Source organism: Pempheris klunzingeri, chromosome 5, assembly GCF_042242105.1.
Source record: "Pempheris klunzingeri isolate RE-2024b chromosome 5, fPemKlu1.hap1, whole genome shotgun sequence".
NCBI classification, from domain to species: Eukaryota; Metazoa; Chordata; class Actinopteri; order Acropomatiformes; family Pempheridae; genus Pempheris; species Pempheris klunzingeri.
This window is the reverse complement of record NC_092016.1, coordinates 3,464,583-3,486,501: the sequence shown is the minus strand read 5'-3', so window position 1 is coordinate 3,486,501 and position 21,919 is coordinate 3,464,583. Positions and strand designations below refer to the sequence as shown.

At 42.2% G+C, this 21,919-nt stretch overlaps 1 protein-coding gene across 1 annotated transcript in view; it reads right to left on the bottom strand.

The window, feature by feature from the left end:
• The window catches only part of LOC139201893 (unconventional myosin-IXAb-like), a 129,946-nt gene that overhangs the window by 29,236 nt on the left and 78,791 nt on the right, over positions 1-21,919 (bottom strand). The window contains exons 9-11 of the mRNA XM_070831330.1: positions 18,649-18,738; positions 11,736-11,852; positions 8,375-8,509 (exon numbers count right to left, since the gene is read on the bottom strand). Coding sequence (XP_070687431.1) covers positions 8,375-8,509; positions 11,736-11,852; positions 18,649-18,738 — 342 coding nt within the window. The remainder of the gene's footprint in view (positions 1-8,374; positions 8,510-11,735; positions 11,853-18,648; positions 18,739-21,919) is intronic.

The window sequence follows — 21,919 nt, the reverse complement described above, 5'->3', positions numbered from 1 at the left end:
AGCAATGTGCCTATTAGATTATGTCATATCTTACATGCAACACTAACAAATTACTCCTCTGAGGACCATGAATGGGCTCAGTGCGCTTCATGCTGTTTCTTTCATTTAAAAAGGGGAACGTTGAGCTGGAGCGGCTCATCCTGCTGTATGGGTGCCATGAATATGATCACCAATTTCATGAAAAGGTTGTTATGATGGACCAAGCTGTCTTTTGAGGGTCATTTGTAAAGTGATGCTGGCGTTTTATGAAAGCGGGCAAACTTAACATACCATTTTTCAAAACAGAATTTACAAAGAGTTTAACAGGCGGGGGAAAAAAAAAAGAGCTGGACAAGCAGAGAAGATAATATAACACAAAAACAAGGGTATAAAGCCTAAACCACAAAATATAAAGTTAGAAACTCAAGGAAAAGCCAAAGAAAACAAGTGAGTTTTCAGATGCTTTCTTTAACAGTGTACTGATTTGAAGAGGACTATTTAAATAACAACAGCATAAAAGATGCCAGGGTGATTAGGAATCATCCTCCAGGAACCATAAACATCCACATTTCATGGCAATCTGACCAGAATATGTCGAGGTATCTTTCTATGGACCAAAGCGTAGAAACAAACACATGGAACTTCATCATTAGATCTTGTCAGATTGTTGAACAGCATCTTAAACCTCCTTCCCCACACGCCTGTCTGATGTCAAAAATAGTTGGGACATCTGCATCTGATTATTTTTTTTAGCATTTTTCAAATGCAACAATTTGATATTGACGTCAGAGCGACTGGCCAGGTATGCAACAGCGAGAATATAAGACAATGCTTATTACAAATCGGTTCACTTCAAGCATCCTGCAGCTTCCACACAGTCACCGAACAACCAGCTTTTACAGGAACGTGAAATAACCCTAAAATAAACCCAACTGTAAATGTGGCCGTGTGTGTGCGTACGTATGTGTGGTCATGTATTTATGTCTCTACATTTGCATGCTGGTACCTCTCATCTATGAGAGTGTGCATGTATTTTTGGACTAGCATTATGGTAGTCAGTTGGAATACGTGTTCTCTAATTACTGAAATGACACAGCAGTGTAAGTATTCAAAGCATCACTGGAAGATGCTTTCACACATGCGACACGTCCGCCCTCTCCTCCTTTTTTCGGGCTGCTGAATCACTGACGAGGCATTCGGAACATGTGGCGTGTTTGGTTTCCATCAGAGGTTGCAGAGGATCAAGCAAAACGAAAACAGAGCCGTAAAAATGCTGCATGCAGTGTGCTTTTGTTTAAGTCTCATCGAGCCGAGTGCTGACTGACGACTGACTGGCTAACTTTGTTGTGTCTGCGCTTGTGGACACGGATCCTCATCAGCCATTTTCATTACGTTTATTTAGGTAAACAGCTCGGCCGAGCAGACAACAAAGCTGTGACTCAGCAAGTGAAGCATGCAAAAAAGGTGCCTCAGTTACGGTTGGACTGTCGAGTGGCTGTGAGCAGACTTTCATTATTAAGTGCCAGACGTGCCAGATCCAGCAACTAGCACACAGCTGCTTTAGGAGATGTTTGTGTGCTGCATAACAAGCTGCTACAGTCTGAGCCAGAGCTGAAACAATTAGTTATTTAGTCAATCTGCAAAAAAACTTCTTAATATCTGATCAAATTTTTGCTTTTTTCAGCTTCTGTGAGGATTTGAGGCATTTTTCTTCGTCCTACATGATGTCAAACATGCTGTCTGAGAGTTTGAGCAAACAAAATTCTTCTCAAAATGTTTAATTTATTAATTGAGAAAATGCTCATTAGTTGCAGTCCTGGTATGATCCTCTCTAACAGTGGTACTGTTGGTGCTCAGATCCAGAGGTGTGGGGTCTAGACTGACCGTTCTCTGGTCTGTTCTTCTCTTTCTTAGCACTCAAATTAAAGCACTGACGTGGACTTAGAGCGGCAAGTGAATGCAACTAAAAACCTGCTAAAATAGAAAGAGCAGCAGGCCTCTGCACCCTGAGGGCTGACTAGCAGAGCTCACAGAGAGAAATCAAAACACCGCAGCAGATAGTAGAGGTCTGACGAAAATGACAGACTTATCTAAGCGAACAGAGGAGATACAGTAAGACAACAACAGCCCGGTATGAATCTGACCAGAGCATCTCAGAGCACACAAACCACTGCCTGCTGAAAGCTGATCTCACTCCTGTCAGCCAAGATGATGAAGATGAAGCGAAGTGCTGACCGGAGCCGAAAGGCTTTGAGAAAAAAATACTCACGCTGATAAATCCTGGTTTCTGTTAGGGCTTGCTGATTGTACAGTAGCTTTAGAAATGGAATGGATCCATCTGGTTTTAGTACAATGGACTTTGAGGTGCCTACTGGGGAAGATATCTGCTGTGCATTCCCCAGTGGTGGGAAGTAATTCAGTACATTTACTATCTCCATTTATTCCACTACATTTCAGAGGCAAATATTGGACCTTTTACAGCCCTACATTTACTAATTATTCTGCAGATTTAGATTAATAATACAACATTTAATGAAAGTTTAAACAACAAACAATAAAATGCTCTATTCAGTATTATATTAGATAGTAAAAATGAACCACTGTTAGCAGCTGCAACATTAAAGTGAACACTTGAATGCATCAATACATATAATCCAATATGATATAATATATATATTATTCTGCACAGTGAGTGAAGAGTTTTTATACTTTAAGTATATTTTGATGCTAATATTCATCAACATTTAGCAACAAACACTTTATTTCTGAGATATCTCGATCTGAGAGGTCTTAGTGTGGCACTGATACAGTGGAGGTAAGTGTTTTCATTTGTGGTGATCAGGATTTGCGTCCATCCGTCCGTCTGTTAGTCAACTGTGTGCTTGTTCTCTGCTGGGTGACGCAGAGCAGCTTTCAAGCAGCCGTGTGTTTGTGTGTGATTCTCATGTCTCCAGCTATCTCTTTATTTCTTCTCTCTGTATATTTCTCCCTCCCTCAGCGCCCTTCTCTCTTGTTATGACAGCAGTGTTTTTATTGAGCAGACAGGAGGAACGGTGGTGCAATCATGGGGGTGAGAAAAACGGCTGGAAACTGACAAAGACGCAGAGAAAAAAGAAGATGTGCTCGCCGTGTTGTCATTAAAACGTGCTCTGTAAGTGGATTTTGCTTTTTGTGGTCCAGCATGACTCACATAAATGACGTCAAGGACCGAGCTGGACTGTGTGGAGAATCTAAATTAAAATGTCAACTTTGCTTTACCCACCTACGACAAATTAACTGCCTCTTTACCAGCATGAGTATTAACATAATAAAGAGCACATTTAAAACCTGGCAGCTCCTGTTAAGGAGGGAGAAACATCCTTTAGAGAATCCCCCGGCACACCGTCTCCACTGATCTACGACCAGTAGGCAGCGGGAGTCTCTCCTTCAAACGTGGCCACATGTTTTTTATTTCTTTACTGATTCAGGATATCTCAGGAGTTAAACATGATACCATGTTTGCCTAAGGCGGCGGCCGTCACGTGTTTTCTCACTTTGATACACCGTCCGCTCACAGAAAAGAAATCAAGCACCAATTGGCATGTTGAGTGTAAACACTAGGCCTCCTCCATCTCTCTAAGATTTGCAGTTGGTGTGGTCCTATTAGCTTTGGCTGCTGTCCCGAAGGTAAACACACACTGCTGATAAGACCAACTGATTGGCTGGAGAAGAGCGAAGCAACCGGAGGACAGAGAGGAGAAAAAAAAAAAAAAAAAAAAAAAAAAACCTGATGGAAAGTCAAAATCACCTTTCAGAGTCAGAATGACATGTGACATGTCTTTTGAACATAAATATGTCACCCATGTGCCTATTGACGGCCAAACTAGGAGGTTAATGTGTGTGGAAACACACTGTTCAGATTTTGCTCCGCTTGTGATGTCATAAGGGGTGTTGATCATGTGACCTCCTCCAGCCCTTCAACAAGGCCGACTGTCCTCGCCCACTAAAAACCTCCTCAGTCCTGAATGCCAGAGCAAAGCACACAGATTGCTCTGCTCCTCTAAAACAAACGGTGCAGAAAGAGGCTGAGAACAGCTGCAGCAGCCAATATAATGTGTTTTTTTAACATTAAACCATTTAAACCTGGTCTAGTAGGACCTCAGAATACAAGTCTGAACCTGAGAAGGAGCATAACATGGGACCTCTGAAGTGATCTTCATCAAATCCAGCAGTAAAACTTCACACTGAATATATCTTCTAATCCGAGAACATTTCTGATACATGTTCGGATAGTAGTTAAAAGTGGAGTGTAAGAACGGCTCATAACACACAGACCTTGTGCTTAGTGCGACCGCTGTGAATGACACATCGTAAAACACAGTGAACAGTCTCTTGCTCACTAATGAGGCGAGGCGAACTTTACCACTAACAGTGAATGAAAGAATAAAATCAAATGACTCTGAGGAAAATAATAAAAGCAACAACAACAACAACAACAACAAGAGCATTTCTGCTATTTAAATCTCATTAATATGTCTGCTTCAGTCGCTAGTGTTATTAACATCCTCCGTAAGGGAGATTTTTTTTAGGAAATCAAATCTGGAAACTTCATCCCATTTTGTGATATCTTGGTCTTCTTTTAACCCTTTATGACCTACCATCAGTCCGCCAGAGCATTTTTTGTACTGTACTGTAGTCCCATTTTTTGGAGTATTTTAACTTACTATACATTAATACAACCCTTACATCCTAAATTTTAATAATATGTATAGATTCATGCCTATACTAATTAAATAAATTGCCAAAAAGGGCAGTAAACCACAAAAAAAGTAAAAATCGTTTTTTTTTTTTACACATATTTTCCTAAATAGAGAAATTCAGTGCAATAAACAACAACAACAAAAAAATCGTTTTTACTGTCATGAAAAGAAATGTTTGATTCGTGGGTTTCCGGGAGAGGGGGGAGTGGAATTACCGTAATGACACCATATTGGCTGTAAAGCCCAATGTCTCATCTTTCAGAAACTGTTGTTATTTTTCCGATGGCACAAATTGTGAGCGAATTACGGTAATCCAAAGAGCGCTTGCGCACTCGGCCCACCGGAGGGCCCGTTGGTCTTAAAGAGTTAAATGAGTGCACTGATTGTTTTTTTTTTAATAAACTGGTCATAAAATCACAGCAAATAACAAAAACTTGGTTTGGTGAGTGTGTGTCGGCCAGGAGAGGGTTGAGTGCCAGCAGTTACAAGGTTCAAGACAACACAACAGACAAGGTGCGGAGCGCTTTCTCTCCTCGTGACGTCAAGCCGAGAGCAGAGGGGCCCCGCGGTGTGAACTGCACAACTTTACTCAAACAAACACAAAACAGCACAGATCTGGCAACCCTCGATTAAGAAGCTCCGCTAACCTGCCGCGGAGGGGCCCCAGAGCTGAGAGCCACCTCCACTGTTGTCCTGTCAAATAAACTCAAGAGAGGCAGACAGCCAAAGGTTTGGAGGACCCCTGTGATTAAAGGATAATAAACTTGAACTCTGCTGGAACAATATTGGGCATCGCCGTCCTGTGAGGGCGAGCGTCTCAGCAGCACTTTGACACTTATTAGCTGGACATAACACAGGAACAAACCTTCAAGTGAAAGGTTCAATCATAACAGAGCTCGTCAGCGAGGAGCACCTGCTGTCACCGGAAACCAAACCATTTACAGCACATTCAAAAGTACAGTGAGGAAAAACACTTTTATATCCTTTTCTCTGCAGACAGTGAAGGATTGAATGGAGACATTGTTTTATCTGTTTTTCCCTGTAAAACAGATATTTGGCGTTGATGTTAAACAACAAGGGTCTCTACTCTAGCATGCTCACAAAACACTTTTCCATCATTCTAGTTTAGCATGTTAGCATGCTAACGTTTGCCAATACACACTAAACACAAAGCACAGCCGAGCCTGATGGGAACATAAATGTAATTTAAAGAAATATTTTTTTATTGTTTAGCCACACCGACATATTTATATGTATGTATGTGGGAAACTACATATATTCCTTTTTATTTCTTACTATAGAACTACTTTTTTATACTTTCTTTTTTTTCTATTTCTACTCTATTTCTATTCTAAACATCTGAACGTCTGTTTACAGCCCAGATTTTCTGTGTGTGTAGCGTTGGAGGGGTCACAACTGCATTTCATTATACAACCCCCAATAACAGGGTTACATAATGACATGTGTGTGTGATAACAAAAACCATGACTCCTCCAGTGGTGGCGCTAGTTTAACGTCATCAGCCAGCTTCAGCAGTGGAAAATCTAAATGTGAAATTAAAATCCCAGAGAGCTAAACCATCAGTAACACACCCTGTTTGTTGGTACATGTTACATCCTGCTGTGTGTGTGTGTGTGTGTGTGTGTGTGTGGGGCCTGAGGGCTAACTGTCAGAAACAGATAACAGATCCATTAGCGCATCAGCAGTCAGTGATCTTCATTAAGGGTGAAAGGATGTTATTGCACTCGTTTAATAAAACACTGCTCTTTTTCACCACCCCCCACTCTGTTCCTCTCCTCATTTGGCCTTCAGTGATCGGCCCGCCTGCTAAGTTGCCACGACCAATCAGGGTTCAGCGCGGCGCAGACGAGAGCTGACAGCTACTGCGACACAGTCCAACTGATTGAAACTCATTATCTCCCCCAAAATGTCTCTCGCTTGCTCTCTCGCTTGCTCTATGGGTGAATATTAAGTGGTTTGGCAGTTGGTATCTGAATAAATGAGCATAATGAATACATAATATAGCTGGTCAGGGATTAGCGGTTCAGTGATGGTCCTTTAGAGAGGAAGAGAGACAGAGGGAGGTCATTATGAAGCCGGAGCTGACGTCTCTGCAGCTATAGCGATGGTGATGAAATTACCAGAGAAAGAGAGTGAGGCTATTCAGAGGCATGAAGAGTAAACAAAAACAACCACACCTAGTCAGGAAATAACCTACTAAAAGCTAAAAGTGTTGCTGGTGTTTGGCTGTCAGGAAACATGCAGCTCTGCTTGACTGGTGCACTATAACCCAGCCTGTCAGCCCGCTCTGCTCACTCAGCGCTTTTCCTCTGACCTTTTACTTTTAATGGATGTGCGTGCTAACTTAACGTAGCTACATAATTACAGCTGCTTGTACTGTAATGTCAGGGCGGACGTGGCTGTCCGGCACAAAGCGATCATACAAGGGGATGTTCAACTTGCCGAACGGCTGAAAGATCTGACCGTGCTAATCTGGTGCCACTGAGCTGAAGGGTTGTGTTGTGTTTTATAACATAAGAACACTTTGGTACTGAGGAGTGTGTGTTTCTTATATTCAGGGCTGAGATAACCATAAATTATGGGTGGGGTTAGCCTGCCAGATGAAGATACCAGAGTCCTGTTGGGGGTTGGTGAGGAATAATGCATATTAGGCAGAAAGCATGGTGCTAAATGTCAAATTGAACGGCAGGTAAATAATGCAGACTGAGGGGCATTTTGGGCACAAGAAGAAATAAGTTGATGTTTTTGGATCATTTTCATATATTTCTAAGAAGTACTGTGTCTGCACTGCAAGACCGGAGAACGATTTTAGCTCTTAGGAGGTCATTTAACTCTCCCAACACAAGAGTGATGAAAGGGGACAGTTATTGGTCAAAGGCACAAACCGATGCAGCACTGACAGTCAGTTAGTAGTTAAAAAAAAAACTATTAGTCATGTGAACAAAAACACCACAGAGGATGAACAGACAGTGAAGTCCAGGCTTCTCTGGGCATTCAGGCGTTTATGCTGCGTAGAAGTGACGTCGCTATACGTCACGTCAGCATTCTTCTTAGTGGTGCGAATGCAAACTGAGAAAAAAAAGGACGTAGGTCTTGCTCCTCAGTGGGCATTTCCTCTCAGGGAGTCCCCAGGAAAAGGCACAAAAATGCCTATTATGACCATTTAATCACAAAACACAAAGCAGACATGGAGGCAGGTTTCTGTTTTTCCATTTAAAATCTAGAAGGATGACTGTCACAGTCATGTGTTTATTTCTTTAACATTATGTTATTGTACTGCATGCAGAGCTCTCCGCCAAAGAGGAAGTCATCTACGTTCACCAGAGTGACGTATGAAGGGAAACTGCACGGCCACTCAGAGGTGCCTATTCTTTACTCCATCAGCTGAATCAAACAAAAGCATAAAGGCATTTTTGAGGAATGTGCAGCAGCCACAATAAGATGACGCCAGTTGGGTACCAAGCCACAGCGGAGCAGAGCGTGTGTGAGTGTTTGGGTGCTGTGAACGTCGTCACAGCGGCGGTGAAACACAAAATGCGCTGACGTGTTATCAGCAGCTGCACAATAATCATTGTCTGGGTGGTAAAAGAAATGGCAAAAATGGCACGAAGAGGAGAAAATATCTACTACTCTACCTGTTCTAGTTTGAAGATGTGTTGGTTGAAGTAGTGCTGGAGCCGCTCGTTGGCGAAGTTGATGCAGAACTGTTCGAAGCTGTTGTTCTCATAGTCCTCAAAGCCAAAGATGTCCAGGACTCCAATGGACAGGATCTGGTGGGAGAGACAGGCAGCTCATTGTCAAGCACCATTCATGCAGCGTACTTGAGTCCTGCTGTCCTGTCAAGAGGACTTCCGGGGCCTTCTAGTGATGGAAACACACCTGGGGTTATGGGCCAACAGCACTGGGTACAAGAGAGCGGCTTCTGTCTTTTTAAAATGGTGGCAATTTAAAAATTTTAGCGATTAGACTTATAAAGATATATATTTTCTGTTCTTCATAAGGATGTTGTTTTTTATTTATGCGAGTCTGTACAACATTATATTAAGATTTTAGAAGAGTTTGTCAATTTTAAGCATTTCACAATACACATTTTAGCCAATGATGTCCACAGTGGTGAACAGTGGAGCTCGCTTCTTCTTGTTTTCAACCATTTTTCAGACTTCAGGAAACAGATCGCTGAGTGACGCAGAAAATATTTTGTTAGAAATTACTGAGGGAGAGCCAGAAATCAAGTTATCAGCAGAGTAGGATGAAGAGAGTCAGACAGTACAGCAGGTTTTATGTTTTGTTTCACATTTATTTCCAAAATCCATGATTCATCAAATAAAAAAGAATTAAGAAGAGCAGTTAGTGTTTTTATCATTAACAAATTGTGTCTTGTGATGCACTTTTTGAGGGAAACACTGACCTGATGTCCACATTATAAAAAATTTATTTTTATTTTGAGACTATTGAGAAAAAAAAAAATCTTTGTGATCTGTTTCTTTCATCACATTTACTTGAAATCCCATTAAAACTCTTCCTTTTAATGGAAAACGTGCACTAAAAATGATGAAACAATATCTCATAGCAACACTGTAAACATCAGTAAAAATGTCTGGTTCTTTATCATCTTTATTTTGAGACATTTTTCATGGTGCTTCTTTTTATAACCCATTCTTTACTGCTTAAGTGACCTGGTTGCCCCCCCGGGTGTCACTAAGATTCATATCATGACACATCATTAATATGCACCATCTGAAGGAGGCGTTCACTCAAAGAGAGTCTTTAATTATGAAATGGACCATAAAGGCTGTTTCCAGTTTAATTTAATTTCATCCAGCAGTGTTTTATTTCTCTCTAAAGGAGGATTTGTGTTTTGTTTTGTTTTGATTCATACATACATGAGCACATGCTGCATGTATAAACTGTTATCTGTACATAAGAACAATGACCTTGACAGAAAGTGCAACCTCATCGACCCCCTGACAGCACCGAACAAACACACACACACACACACACACACATGATGTCAATGCCAAGGGAAACACACACACACACACACACACACACACAGGGACAGCAGAGGACCACAGGGAGTAAACTGAGCCGAGGGGAACCTGATGCCATCTGGCCAAATATTCTTGGCACACACACCCCCCCCCACACACACACACACACACACACACACACACACACACACACACACACACAGAATGATCTGTTTTCTAATCCTTCAGATGCCCCCACAGGGTCTGACTGCCCAGCTGCCACTCCAACACACACACACACACACACACACACACACACACACACACACACACATACATATCATACCACTCCCTGCCTCTGGGACGGACTGACAGACAGACAGGCAGACAGACAGACAGCAGGCTGGGGAGCATGAGTCCGATAAATGAGACAAAAGGAGCCCAGGGAAGACATGAACAGGAGTAAAGGAGGATAAACTGATTGTATGTTGATTTAGGGGGTCGTTATTTCTCCTCCATCACCATAATAGACCTTTTTAACATCACACCTCTGAGCTCGTTATGGCAGGACAAGCACCGGGCTAATTAATACTGTTAATGAGACGTGAAAGATTCCCCTCCATCTATCTGACAGCATGAATACTACAGTAATAAAACATAATACACAACATTTTGAGAGGAAAGACTTAAATTCAGTCTCCGATTGACTGTAGGATTATTTACACCACAGTTTAGCTCCTTGAATCTGGAGAGCAGAACTGGTTCTGCGGCCTTTTGATTAATTTACTGGCCCCACTGACGACTCCTGTATTCACTGCTCAGGTCACTGCACCATGCACTGATCATGTATGACAGAACGCTTTCAGCGACACACGTGTAGACTATTTGTAAGATGTGCTGGCTTATGCAAAAAAAAAATATTAAAGGCACTTAAGCAAATAAAAAAGAATATTTCCAGCTGGTGGTGGTGGAGTTGCTGGTTCATGTCACTGGCTTGAACTGACTTCAACATGTGGTTAAAGTGCGGTTAGAGGTGCTTTTTTAGTTTAAGACAGCAATACTGGAGTACAAACCCTTCAATATATTTTATATAAATGTTATCTGTCACTTCACTTGCATAGGGAAAGACAGAAAACTGTCTTCAGCCAATCTAGCAATCTAAATAAAACACACACTGTCATCACAAACAGATAACAACATCAATAATATTAATAATAATAATAATAGATTATAAAAATAACTAACTATACTATTGTTGAACATTATATTACAACTGCAAAGCCCAAAACAGTGTGCAGGTCAGGTGCTTTATATTTATGATAAAATTGGACTTTAATATGAAATCAATTAAACTAAGAGCAACAAATTATCAGCTTGTGATATAATGTCCATGCTGTCTGCACATTGTTACATAAAATACAGCTTTTAAACATTAAATAAGGTCTCATGTTATATTCGTTTTCATTTTAAAGCTCATACTTTCCTACTAGAGTTGGTTTAAATGTCAAAAACACGTTTCCTCTCTCTCTGTTTTAGATGAACAGAACAAACTGTGCTTTGCTTTTGCATTCGTCATCTTCGTGTTACCCTGAGTTGGTTTTAGTGAGGACAAAACATGGGCGGACACCGAGGTGGACTCAGGAGGTTTTCATGTGTGGGGACAGTCGGCCTACTGAAGGTCTGGAGGAGGTCACATGATCAACAGATCCCCCTTGTGACATCATAGAGGGACACAAATCTAAATGGGGTGTTTTCACACACATTTACTGAGAGACGGAGCAGGAGAAAAAGGAGAGGATGGGCTTTTGGGAACACCAGGGACACATTTATGTTGAGAAGGCATTAAAAAGTGCATTTTGCACAATATGGGATCTTTAACAACCAATATATTTTCAAAAATGTGGCTTGAGTGTAAGCAAATGTCCTGGACAGAGAGTGTAGGTGTGTTTCTGTATCTGAGCACATGAGATGCCTTTCAGTGTGTGTGTGTGTGTGTGTGTGTGTGTGTGTGTGTGTTGATCCCCACCTTTGAAGTGTCCTCCAGGTCCTTGTTGTTCAGCAGGGCATGGTTGGTCCTGAACACAATCCAGTCAAACAACGCGCTGTACAGTGACTTGGCCATGGAGTCCCTCACCGTGCCCGCCTGTACACACACACACACACACACACACACACACACGTACGTCAGTTTCTTCCTGATCAAAAACATATGGATTTTGTAATCTGGAACAGGAGCCAGTACTGTTCAAGTCCACTGAATGTGTTTTATCGCTCTCACCACAGCTGAAGGAACTCTCCGCTGCTGCTCAACCAATTTCAATTCACAGTGTGAAATAAAAACGCTTGTAGTTTTGCTGCCGTGGCCCACAAATGTTAAATAAATACAGAGGGAACATTTATGCAAACAGTAAAACATCCTTTTGTCAACCTATTTCTTGTGTTTGTCTCTTTCCGACTTCACTGCATCAAGGCCAAACACCTGCAGCAGCTTGGATCAGAGCGGCAAGACAAACATGACATTAGTGTCCGCTCCGTCTTCTCTGGAAGTGGATCAGTGTCGTGTTAAAGGTGTGAAGTGGGCAGAGAAGAGGTCTAATGAACTACTGCACAGGGAGCAGCTGAGTCATTTGATGGGACTGACTGAGAAACCGCAAGGAAAAGCAGACGTGGACAGGTCAGAAAGGCTGCGGTGAGCAGTAAATAAGTGTGTAGTGTTTGTAAATCGAATGACAGGGTCAATAATTTGACTCAGGCCACTATAGAAATGTAGTTTTTAGTGCTGCAATAGCCAGTTAGTATTCAGCGGACACATGGGGGCTGTGCAGAAACTCTCAAAACTCAAAACTCTGTGTTATGGTTCTTATGTTTGGTAGTCTCGCTGCGCAAAGTGCTGCACTACTTTAGGTGTTTTTGTCAGCGGCCAGAACCTTAAGTGCCTCCAGACTTGCATATCACTATTTGGACAACTTTTTTATGGATTACTTTTTGATCCATAAAAAACAACATTGCCAAAAGGGGCCATTATTACGCCTCAACAAGCCAAAGAGCAACTATGCGCTCTCTTTTAGACATGATGAAATGCATGCTAGGCTAACATAAGCAGACTTAAATGGAGACTTGGACACCGGAGCACGTTCTTTGGCAGCGAGGAGTGTTATGATTGAATGGGGAGTGGAACAAGACAGAAGAGATCTGCTTCCACAGGGTCAAACATTTTCATGCCAGGAAACCCAAAATAGTTGAGGATTACAATAGAGACCACAATATGAACGGTAATCCAATTAGATTAGATTTAATCTAGCAGAGGTTGAAAACGAAAAGGAAACGACAACTTCTGTATTTGTGACAAACTCTGGTGAGTGAAAAAACACATCGTACTGCTGAAGGCCCCACTGTTAACAGTTAGTTAACAGTTAACCTCCCAACCACAGACAGGGACACTTAACTCTTTGGCATCAGGGTGCTTTCATGTCACATACAGACAATAATGAGAACAACAGGATGTTTATTTTAGCTCACGTCTGAGATGGTTGTCTCAAATCAAAGTTTATGCAAAGCCTCACCATCACAAGAGCTCCCTGGGATGCTATAGACTAGATCTGAATGTACAGTTTGTACATCCTTTCTCTGATGATGTAATAGTGCCATCATGACCTCTGATAAATGCTGAAATGTCAGACACATGCTGCCTGGCTCCAGTGTAGTTTTCAGATTTGCTTAACATTGAGAGAAGTGTTGGTGTTGTGCCCGTTTGGGGGAACAATCGACTAATCAGAGCTTGGCAGGATTAAGAATGGGGACGTCAACCTCCTGCTAGATAAGTACGTCAGATATATGGACAGAAAAACGCAATGAAAATGAATGAAGTGACATCAAAGCTAACGAGACCGCAACCACACACACGGACAATGTTGAACATCGTTTTTATGGCTTTTATTGTAGTTAAGACATGTAGGACAGATGGTCAGTCAGAATTTGATGTGATCATTCATACCGGCCATTAAAAGATCCCTTTCTAATGCAATGGGAACAAAATCTATAGTCTGTGACGTGTGCAAAAATAAATTTTGACATTTTTAATGTGAAGCTAGTGTGAGGCGTCAGCAGTCTGAGTGAATTAAATCAAGCTTCTATTTTATCATCCTATTTTGTAGCCTATAAAAGACTGTAAGATAACACTTGATTTGTCCGACTCAGACTGCTGAAGTCATATATTATCTCCTATTATATTAAAAATTGATTTGGGAATGGGTCGCTGAAAGGCCAGTACGGACAGGAGGAATAATTACAGCCTGTCAATGATCCTTTAACTGTTGGAGCCACATTTTGCCAGAAGAAGCTAGTCTGAAGCCTCCTGAAACAAAAACGGGCACACAGAGTACGCAGACATGAACAATGCCATAAACCAAGATGTCTGAAGTTATATAACGCTCAAAAATGAGATTATTCTTTCAGAGGCCTTTGTGGGAGACTGTGAACCTGATCTAGTCCCAATGCAGATGCCCTCGCTTTGAAAGACGCCTCCTGCTGAGGCCTCATGCAGCCAGCAGCCGTGATGAAGCAAAACTGTGCATTTTAAAAGCTGCCTCTTCTCCCTTGCATTATTGATTGTTTGTGATATTTTCAGCGAGCAGGCCTGTGACGTCCCTGCTCCCACAAAGTTATGTAAGATCGTTATGAATAATGAAAAAGAATCACTATTTGAATGCTTCAGCAGGAACTCGGGGGATTGGCAAATGTGATGTGAACATTTGACGTGCTCACTGAGCGTGCATTGTCTCTGTCTTTGCTGTGTAATTTAATTATTCACCACAATGGGACCAGTTACGAACTAGGAGGGAACATGGCTGGAAGCAAATGGGTTGAAAATGTTTTACTGGAGGGCCACCCACGAAACTGACAAAATAATTAGCGGGACTTTATCAGGGAATTTCGTAAACTAGCTGTTAAACCAGGTCTTAGCTGGTGTTTGTGATTATAAGGTTCTGCTGAAGGGAAGTTGTTGTTCTCTTTCTTTCCATCTCTCTCTCCTGAAAACCACAGGAGGTGTGAAACACCAGCGTGAGCGCACACTGCACGTGGCCTGCTCGCTTCCTCGCTGCAGGATGTTTTGCGTACGTTTCACCACAATGTGCCAATCATCATATGTTTTTAATTTGTTTTCATGTAGTTGTTTTTCTCTACGAGTGTACACGTACGTGCACGGCTAAAAGATACCTTTAATCACCCCAAACCAATGGGAGGTCACCTCTACACTCTCACTCTGATTGCTCCCCTCCTCACTTCCTCTTCCTCACGTCTGTCTCGAAACAGGAAGGAGGAAGTGGTGAAGTCAGATTATCTGGAGCCGCATCAAAAATGTCAGACAGCACACCTTATCTTGACAGACAGGGGCTCACACACACACACACACATCCTTGTACTTCTATCTTTGTGAGGACACTTCATTAACATAATGCAGTCCCTGGACACTTACCCTAACCTTAACTTAAGCCTGATTCTAACCTTTACCTTAAGACCAAATCTTAACCTTCAAATGGCCATTTGAAGTTGTGAGGACCGGCCAAAAATGTCCTCACTCTGCTGGTGAAAATCGGGTTCTGGTCCTCACTATGTAGGACGGTACAAGAACACACACACACACACATGCTCTGATGCTTTCTCACTTCTCCAGGCCGGACCTGAAATAAAGTTTCTGTATGAGCCCACAGAGGTCGAGGTTATTTTCACCCAGCATGCTGACTAAAGGCTGGAATTCCCCATACTTTTACAATAAAAGTGATTAATGATCACTTGGTAAAAGCAGCTTTACCGTGACGTTAAACTCTGGTACACTTTCAGTCAGCTTAGATTCCTGATGGTGATATAAACCCACATATTGTTGTCATCATCTTCATCACTGGTTTCTGTTTTATTTCTGTCTCCAGCTCAGTGGTGCTTTGAGCTGAATGCCAATGTAAGCACACAAATATAATCAATGTAATGTTGATGTAATGACAATATTAACATGCCGATGTTCAGCACGCATGTTTAGTGTGTTAACTAACATTTGCTAATCAACACGTAGCAGTTAGAGGATAGAGTAGCATGAAAGAAACAGATTCTCCCACCTAAATATAGGTACCAAAACTACTGTTAAAGCAAAAAATATGTACATATTGTTTATGTGCTAAACATGTGATTAGAGGGCTTTTTATATATAATCAAAGAAAGAAAGAAACCTCAGATTTCTCAAGCACAGAATCCAACTCATAATATAATCCTTGATGTTATTTCTGAGTTAAGCATTGCCTCAAACAATCGTAAAACATTAGCAGCAGGGTGGCTTATTGATTAGAAATGAGGCTCTTTAAATCTGAATGAAGCTGCTGTCTTGACTGATTGTGAACAAAAAACAAAAAATCCAAATTAAGGGAAGAATCGAAGACTCAATTCAAAACTAAAACTACAACTCGACTCCTTAGAAGTTGTTCCTCTGCTTGAATAGAGAAATTATTTTCACTCTCATTATTCATCTGGAACCAAAACCAAGCGTTTCATAAACACGTTCCACCTGACTCAACCAGGGCCCATCCAGCCTCTGCAGGTCAGACGCCTCGTCAAAATCTCCCCATCTCAGCTGTGGGTGGATGGGACGGCCGCCTAGCACACTGTTTTTTTTATAAATCTCTTATCCAAGTAGGAAGAAATCATTTCTGAGAAGAAGCAGCAACATTTGCCAGGTTCCTTTTTCCACATTTCCTTTGTATAAAAACAGGCGTGTTATGGATTCCACAGGTGGCCTCAGCCCGCTCCCACGGCCCTCAGTCAGATCAGATCAGGGCAGGGCTTCACTCTCATTACTCCTGTGCTGCTGTATGTTTATCCTTTCAACGACTAACTTGAGAGTTAGATGTAAAGAGTGGTGACATTTTAGCCAGGCGTAGAGACCATATTTAAAGGTTAAGATAGATGCTGGGGTTAGGAACATAGTGTTAGTGGTTTACATTGAGTATACATTATGTAAATGAAGGTCCTGACAAGTGACTTGTATTATATGTTCTCCTTATCTAAACGCGCCCTAGCTTGAATAATATTTTTGAGTCTGTATGTTTGGAAAAAGATCAGCAGTCCACTCCAGCTCTGCAGAGCTTCACACCTTTTTGGCTCATTGTTTTGGTTTTACATCCAGTGACTTCACCGTTTTGGTTCCCGTCCTCCGATCTCATCATCAGGCTGCTATTTCAGCAAAAAGAGCAGCTGAAGCTCTCTGTATGTTACCTGCCCAGCACCAAACTATGAAACAGGCAAAGAAGAAAGTGGAGGATGTAGCAGCTAAAGAGCCACGTGTGTCCTTCAGGAGTATTTTTTGCTCACGTGTGACTCAAATAACAAAGAATCTGATGCTTTCAACTCTGATTTGAGCCACTTTCATAATGTCCACGGACCCCAGCGTGAAAAGCCATATTGGAATTCATGCAACTTTTTTACATCACCATAGATCTGTTTCTGTAAAGCCCTTCACGTCACAATCCCTCCACTCTTGCCCCCACACCCCACATCCACTCACACATCTCCATGCAGAAGTAGCAGCCACTGCTCCATAAAAAAGCCCTAATTAAATCAGAGATGTGTCTTTCTCCTCTTCCTCATTAACATCTTCTCACAAATAAGCAGGCTTCCACTGCACATCAGCTTACAAATGAAGCCGTAAACGCTGACTTCAGTGGCCTCCATGTTTATTAACAGCCAAATTCAGACTGAGCAGTAAGGCTTGAAGTGTGAACGTAGTATGTAGTATGCATGCTAAATGTAGTCCTTTTTTTGGAGGGGGGACTTCTTTCTGCTGCCCCCCAAATCAAATAGATTTATTTTCTACTCTTACAACACTCATCTGGGGATTTCCCATTCTGCTATTGTATGTTTATTTAAATCATTTCCTTTTCTGTTGATGGGGGACTTTCAGAAATTGAAAGGTCTCCGTCTCCTTCCATGGCTCGACACCAGGAGCTGCAGGGCTGTGTTTATCATAGCTGCAGCCCTTCTCCTGGATTAAGTTTCTGATCACATTGTCTGAGCCGCTCTTATGCAGCTAGTCCAGAGGAAGAGAGTTTACATGTGTGTGACTGAAGGCGAAAGAGAGAGACAGACAGAGACAGACAGAGACAGACTCAGGGTCTGGCTTCTGGCCTCTGTACTGTATATTCCAGTGTAGGTTGCACATTCCTGAGACCAGACCACATGACTGGAGGGATGGGGGGTGTGTGTGTGAGAGCGGGAGCAACCATTGTTGGGCTAAACTAACCCGTAGATCAGATGGGGGTGTGGAGCCAAGCAGGGTAACAGACTATCTATGTGTAGCATTTCCTTCCTCAGAGAAAAGGCCCTGCAGACACACCAGCAGAGAGCTGGACCAAATTCAACTCTATGCTGAACCATCAAAGGCTTTGGGGACGGAGAGATAAACGGAAAGCACTGAATATTAATATCCTCAAGCACAATGATGGACATCTGAGCCGTCTATCTGGGTCAACTGCAGCATCCTGAGGAGGCAGTTTCACAGACTGAGTCCAGAGGGCTGCACGGACAGGGTTAAGTCCCACTACTGCTTGACTCGACAGGAAACAGGAAGCTGCAGAGGAAGAGACCCCTATCAAAAGAGCCTTACAAAGGAGTGGTGGGGGCTGTGGAAGCGCCACAACAAACTCCCCAGACAAGCTCCAAAGCATGCACACACAAACACAGAATCTCCCCCGCAGCTGACGCACTTCACAACAAAGTCACACAGGCCCTTTAGACCGATAGCAACAAAGAGGAAAACTATAAAAATGTGTTAAAAATGTCTCTCAATGTTGAGGGATGGCATTAAAAGGCCAGACAGGCCTAGACTCCGGTGGGTAGGTGTCATATTTTGATGCTGTGCTGTATGTGGATGTTGTGGTAAATAAAAAAAAAGTCACCTCAGCAAGTTTGTAGGGAACGATGAGCCTCTCTCCAACGGTCACCGTCTTCCTGGTCGTCAGCGCTTCCAGCAGCATCTCCTCTTTGACCTGAAGAGGAAAAAATACAAGGTAAAGATCAGGATTTGGTGTCACTTAGAGCTCTTACACGATTACATGATGATGGAGACGTGCGTTGTTTATGGTGTGACCTGTTAGAGTATCAGGGATAAAAAGCTACGGTGAGACATTACATTTAAAACTGAGACACTCATGGGAACAGTGAGGACGATCACAAGCAGCGGTGGTCGAGTCAAATAATGTCCAAAGACATTATTTTATTAGAGGGTTTCTCCAGTAATTTAATATTGTACTTCTATAAAACTGTGGAGATAAATGCTGATTAAAATTGAAGATATCAAGACTTAGTCACTGACAGTCGACACCATACATTGAAGTGTCATTGAGCAAAACATCAAAAGTGCACCAGGGACTAAACTTTGAACCTAACGTGTGTTAAGTACTCTCCACAATGTACAAGATCATTTAAGATATATATGCTTGGGAACAGCTGGACAACATGAGCATAAGCTGCATAACATTAGACAATATTCTGCAGATCGTGTTAACCCATGCAGCTTAACCCACGGTAATGTACTATAGTGTGATATACATTACCAAGGTGACATAAAAATACAAACGTGTTGACAGGAGATTTGATCCACACAAATCATCCCTCGCCGACCCCTCACTCTGCTTAACCCGTGCTCCTAATAGCTCTGCTGCTTCTAACTGACATAGCTGGTCGAGATTAGCGCGTAAACACTCCCCGTCCTCACACAAACCGAACAATACTATGTGGCCTTGCATCCAAGTTCGCACAGACTCTAAACTTGGCCCCGGACAAGCCATTGATGACAGGGCCACACTGGGAGAAGCAGATGTCACCGCACACATCTCCTCCATCTACAGGGATTATGGGATTGGGCCGAACAGCTGCTGCTGAGACCGTGTGTGTGTGTGTGTGTGTGTGTGTGTGTGTGTGTTACGGGATGTCTTTGTGCGACTGCCTGATGTCTTCATGTATAAAGAGTCAAGGGTGTTAATGTTATAGTTAATACCATTATGGATCCAGTCAACTACCTCCTTTGCAAAGGCTTTGACATAAATAGAGAAGGGAGGACAGGAGGAGGGCTGCATGCCTGTGTGTGTGTGTGTGTGTGTGTGTGTGTGGGTCTGTGGGGGGGGGGTGGCATAATCAGACTTCATTTCACACTGCCTGATAATCCCTCAACTATGAGCAAAGCCTATTCTGCAGCCTGGTGATTGGTCTTTAGCCGGCACATTTCCATGTATTAGTCGCTTGGTAACAAGCTTGCTGCTCCATCTCTGATCACAGCTCTAATACCATAATACACACAAGTTTGTAAGCACGGGTTTGGGGTCAGTGATTCTGTTCTCACATTAACCAGTTTTTATTCCTGAGACACTAAGACCTCAAGTCTAGTTAACAGATCTTCAGCTCTGACAGATGCTGTTCTCTTTCAAACAGGGTTCTCTGCACATCTTCCAGGAAAACGCTGCTGAATCTGGGGCTTCACGGCTAAAAAGAAACCGATTAATTCACAGCCTTTAAGTGTGCAAGCAGATACTGTTCCCTCTTTTCTGTGTTCATACAAAGCAAGCAGCACCCCAGAATGTATTGATCCTAACCTATCACAGCTATGCAGGGACATTAATCATCTTTCTGGTCTAATGCTTCTGCTTCAGATCCTCCATTTTCGCTAAATAAGACACTTTAAGGATGGTCGTAGTGTGTTTTAGCGTACAGTACTGTCAGCTCAACATCAGGGCCAGGACACAAATATATGTCTTCAGCTTAAGTAGCTGTTACCATTTTCCACAGTTTGTTTTTCTACAGTACTGTTTTGCAGTTTGTAACACTAACCTGTGGGAGGTGTCACATGCTAAAGACATATGAAGACATATTGCCATGTTGTTGACGCCTGTTCTGTTTCTACTCTTTGTTAAAATCATAAGCAGCAGTGGAAACGACTGCATTTGACGTTAGAAAGTGTAACAGAATAATTATTCTAGAGATTAGATCTATCTGTAAAACTGTTTGTATGGGTGCTGATAAGGGAAGTAAAACAATAACCTGATTTACTGACATTTTATCAAAATTCACTGGCTTTTGTCAGCTTGTGATGAATGAACTACACTCTCGGACTAAACTGGCCTCACGCTCACACACTGTGTTTCACAATACTGTTTTTTAGCATTAAAACACCATCAACAAATTCAGGCTTTTGGGGGATTTGCTCTCACAGTGAGCTACTCTCTCTGGGCTGATTACCAGCTTGCAGAGGGATGTTTCTGGTTAGGTCGAATCACTCAGCTCTGCAGCTCAGAGGATCCAGTCTGTCAGCCGTCCGTCAGCCGCTACGACCTCTACTTCCTCTTCCAGTTCCACCTCCACAGGAAACAGGAAGTGCCTGCCAGTTTCATTCCTATTCATTCATCAATCCACACTCGGACCGCTCACTTCTCCTTGAGAGGCGCTTCACATTAGTGCGCCACAGTAACAGCAGTTTACATCCCATCCTGTCTAAGATGTGGCGTATTTCACATATCAGAGCGAAGTACAGGCTGATTGGTTATGTATGCAAATTAGGACCTCACTCAGAGCCACGATGTGAACTTTGAACTTTCTCTTGAAGCAACTGAAGCCCTGAATGACTCACAAAAACTACCTCTAGCAAACCTCAACAACCTATTTTAGCCATTTATGCAAAGGGCCTTAAAATAAAGTCCTGTATCATCATGTGCTGAGTGCCCAAGACAGGATATTTTATAATAATATAATAAAACAACAATAATAATTGTCAGAAATTAAACAAAAGGATATGTGTAGGATATATATATGCTTGTATATCTATATTGATCTTCGGTTAACTTCCTGGAAAACACAATACTTTCAGTTTTCTTCATTCAAGCTATAAAACCATCACATATTTTTAAATTATCCGCCTTAAAACTCCAGCTCCTCTCTTGTTACGTTACCAAATCAAAGACTTAAGTTCCCTCTTAAAATGCTGTTTCATTGCGACTCTTTGTTTGATTTCATTAAGCCGTGTTTTGGTTTTCCTTCTTTCTTCTTCTGCGCTTTAAGAATGTTTTATGTGTCCCTGGGGCCAAATAGCCGTTGCCTCTGCACCAACTAACAGACATCCAAATAAACTTGAACTTAAAACACTAACCACGAGCATGTGGCCAACATGTGGCTCCGCTC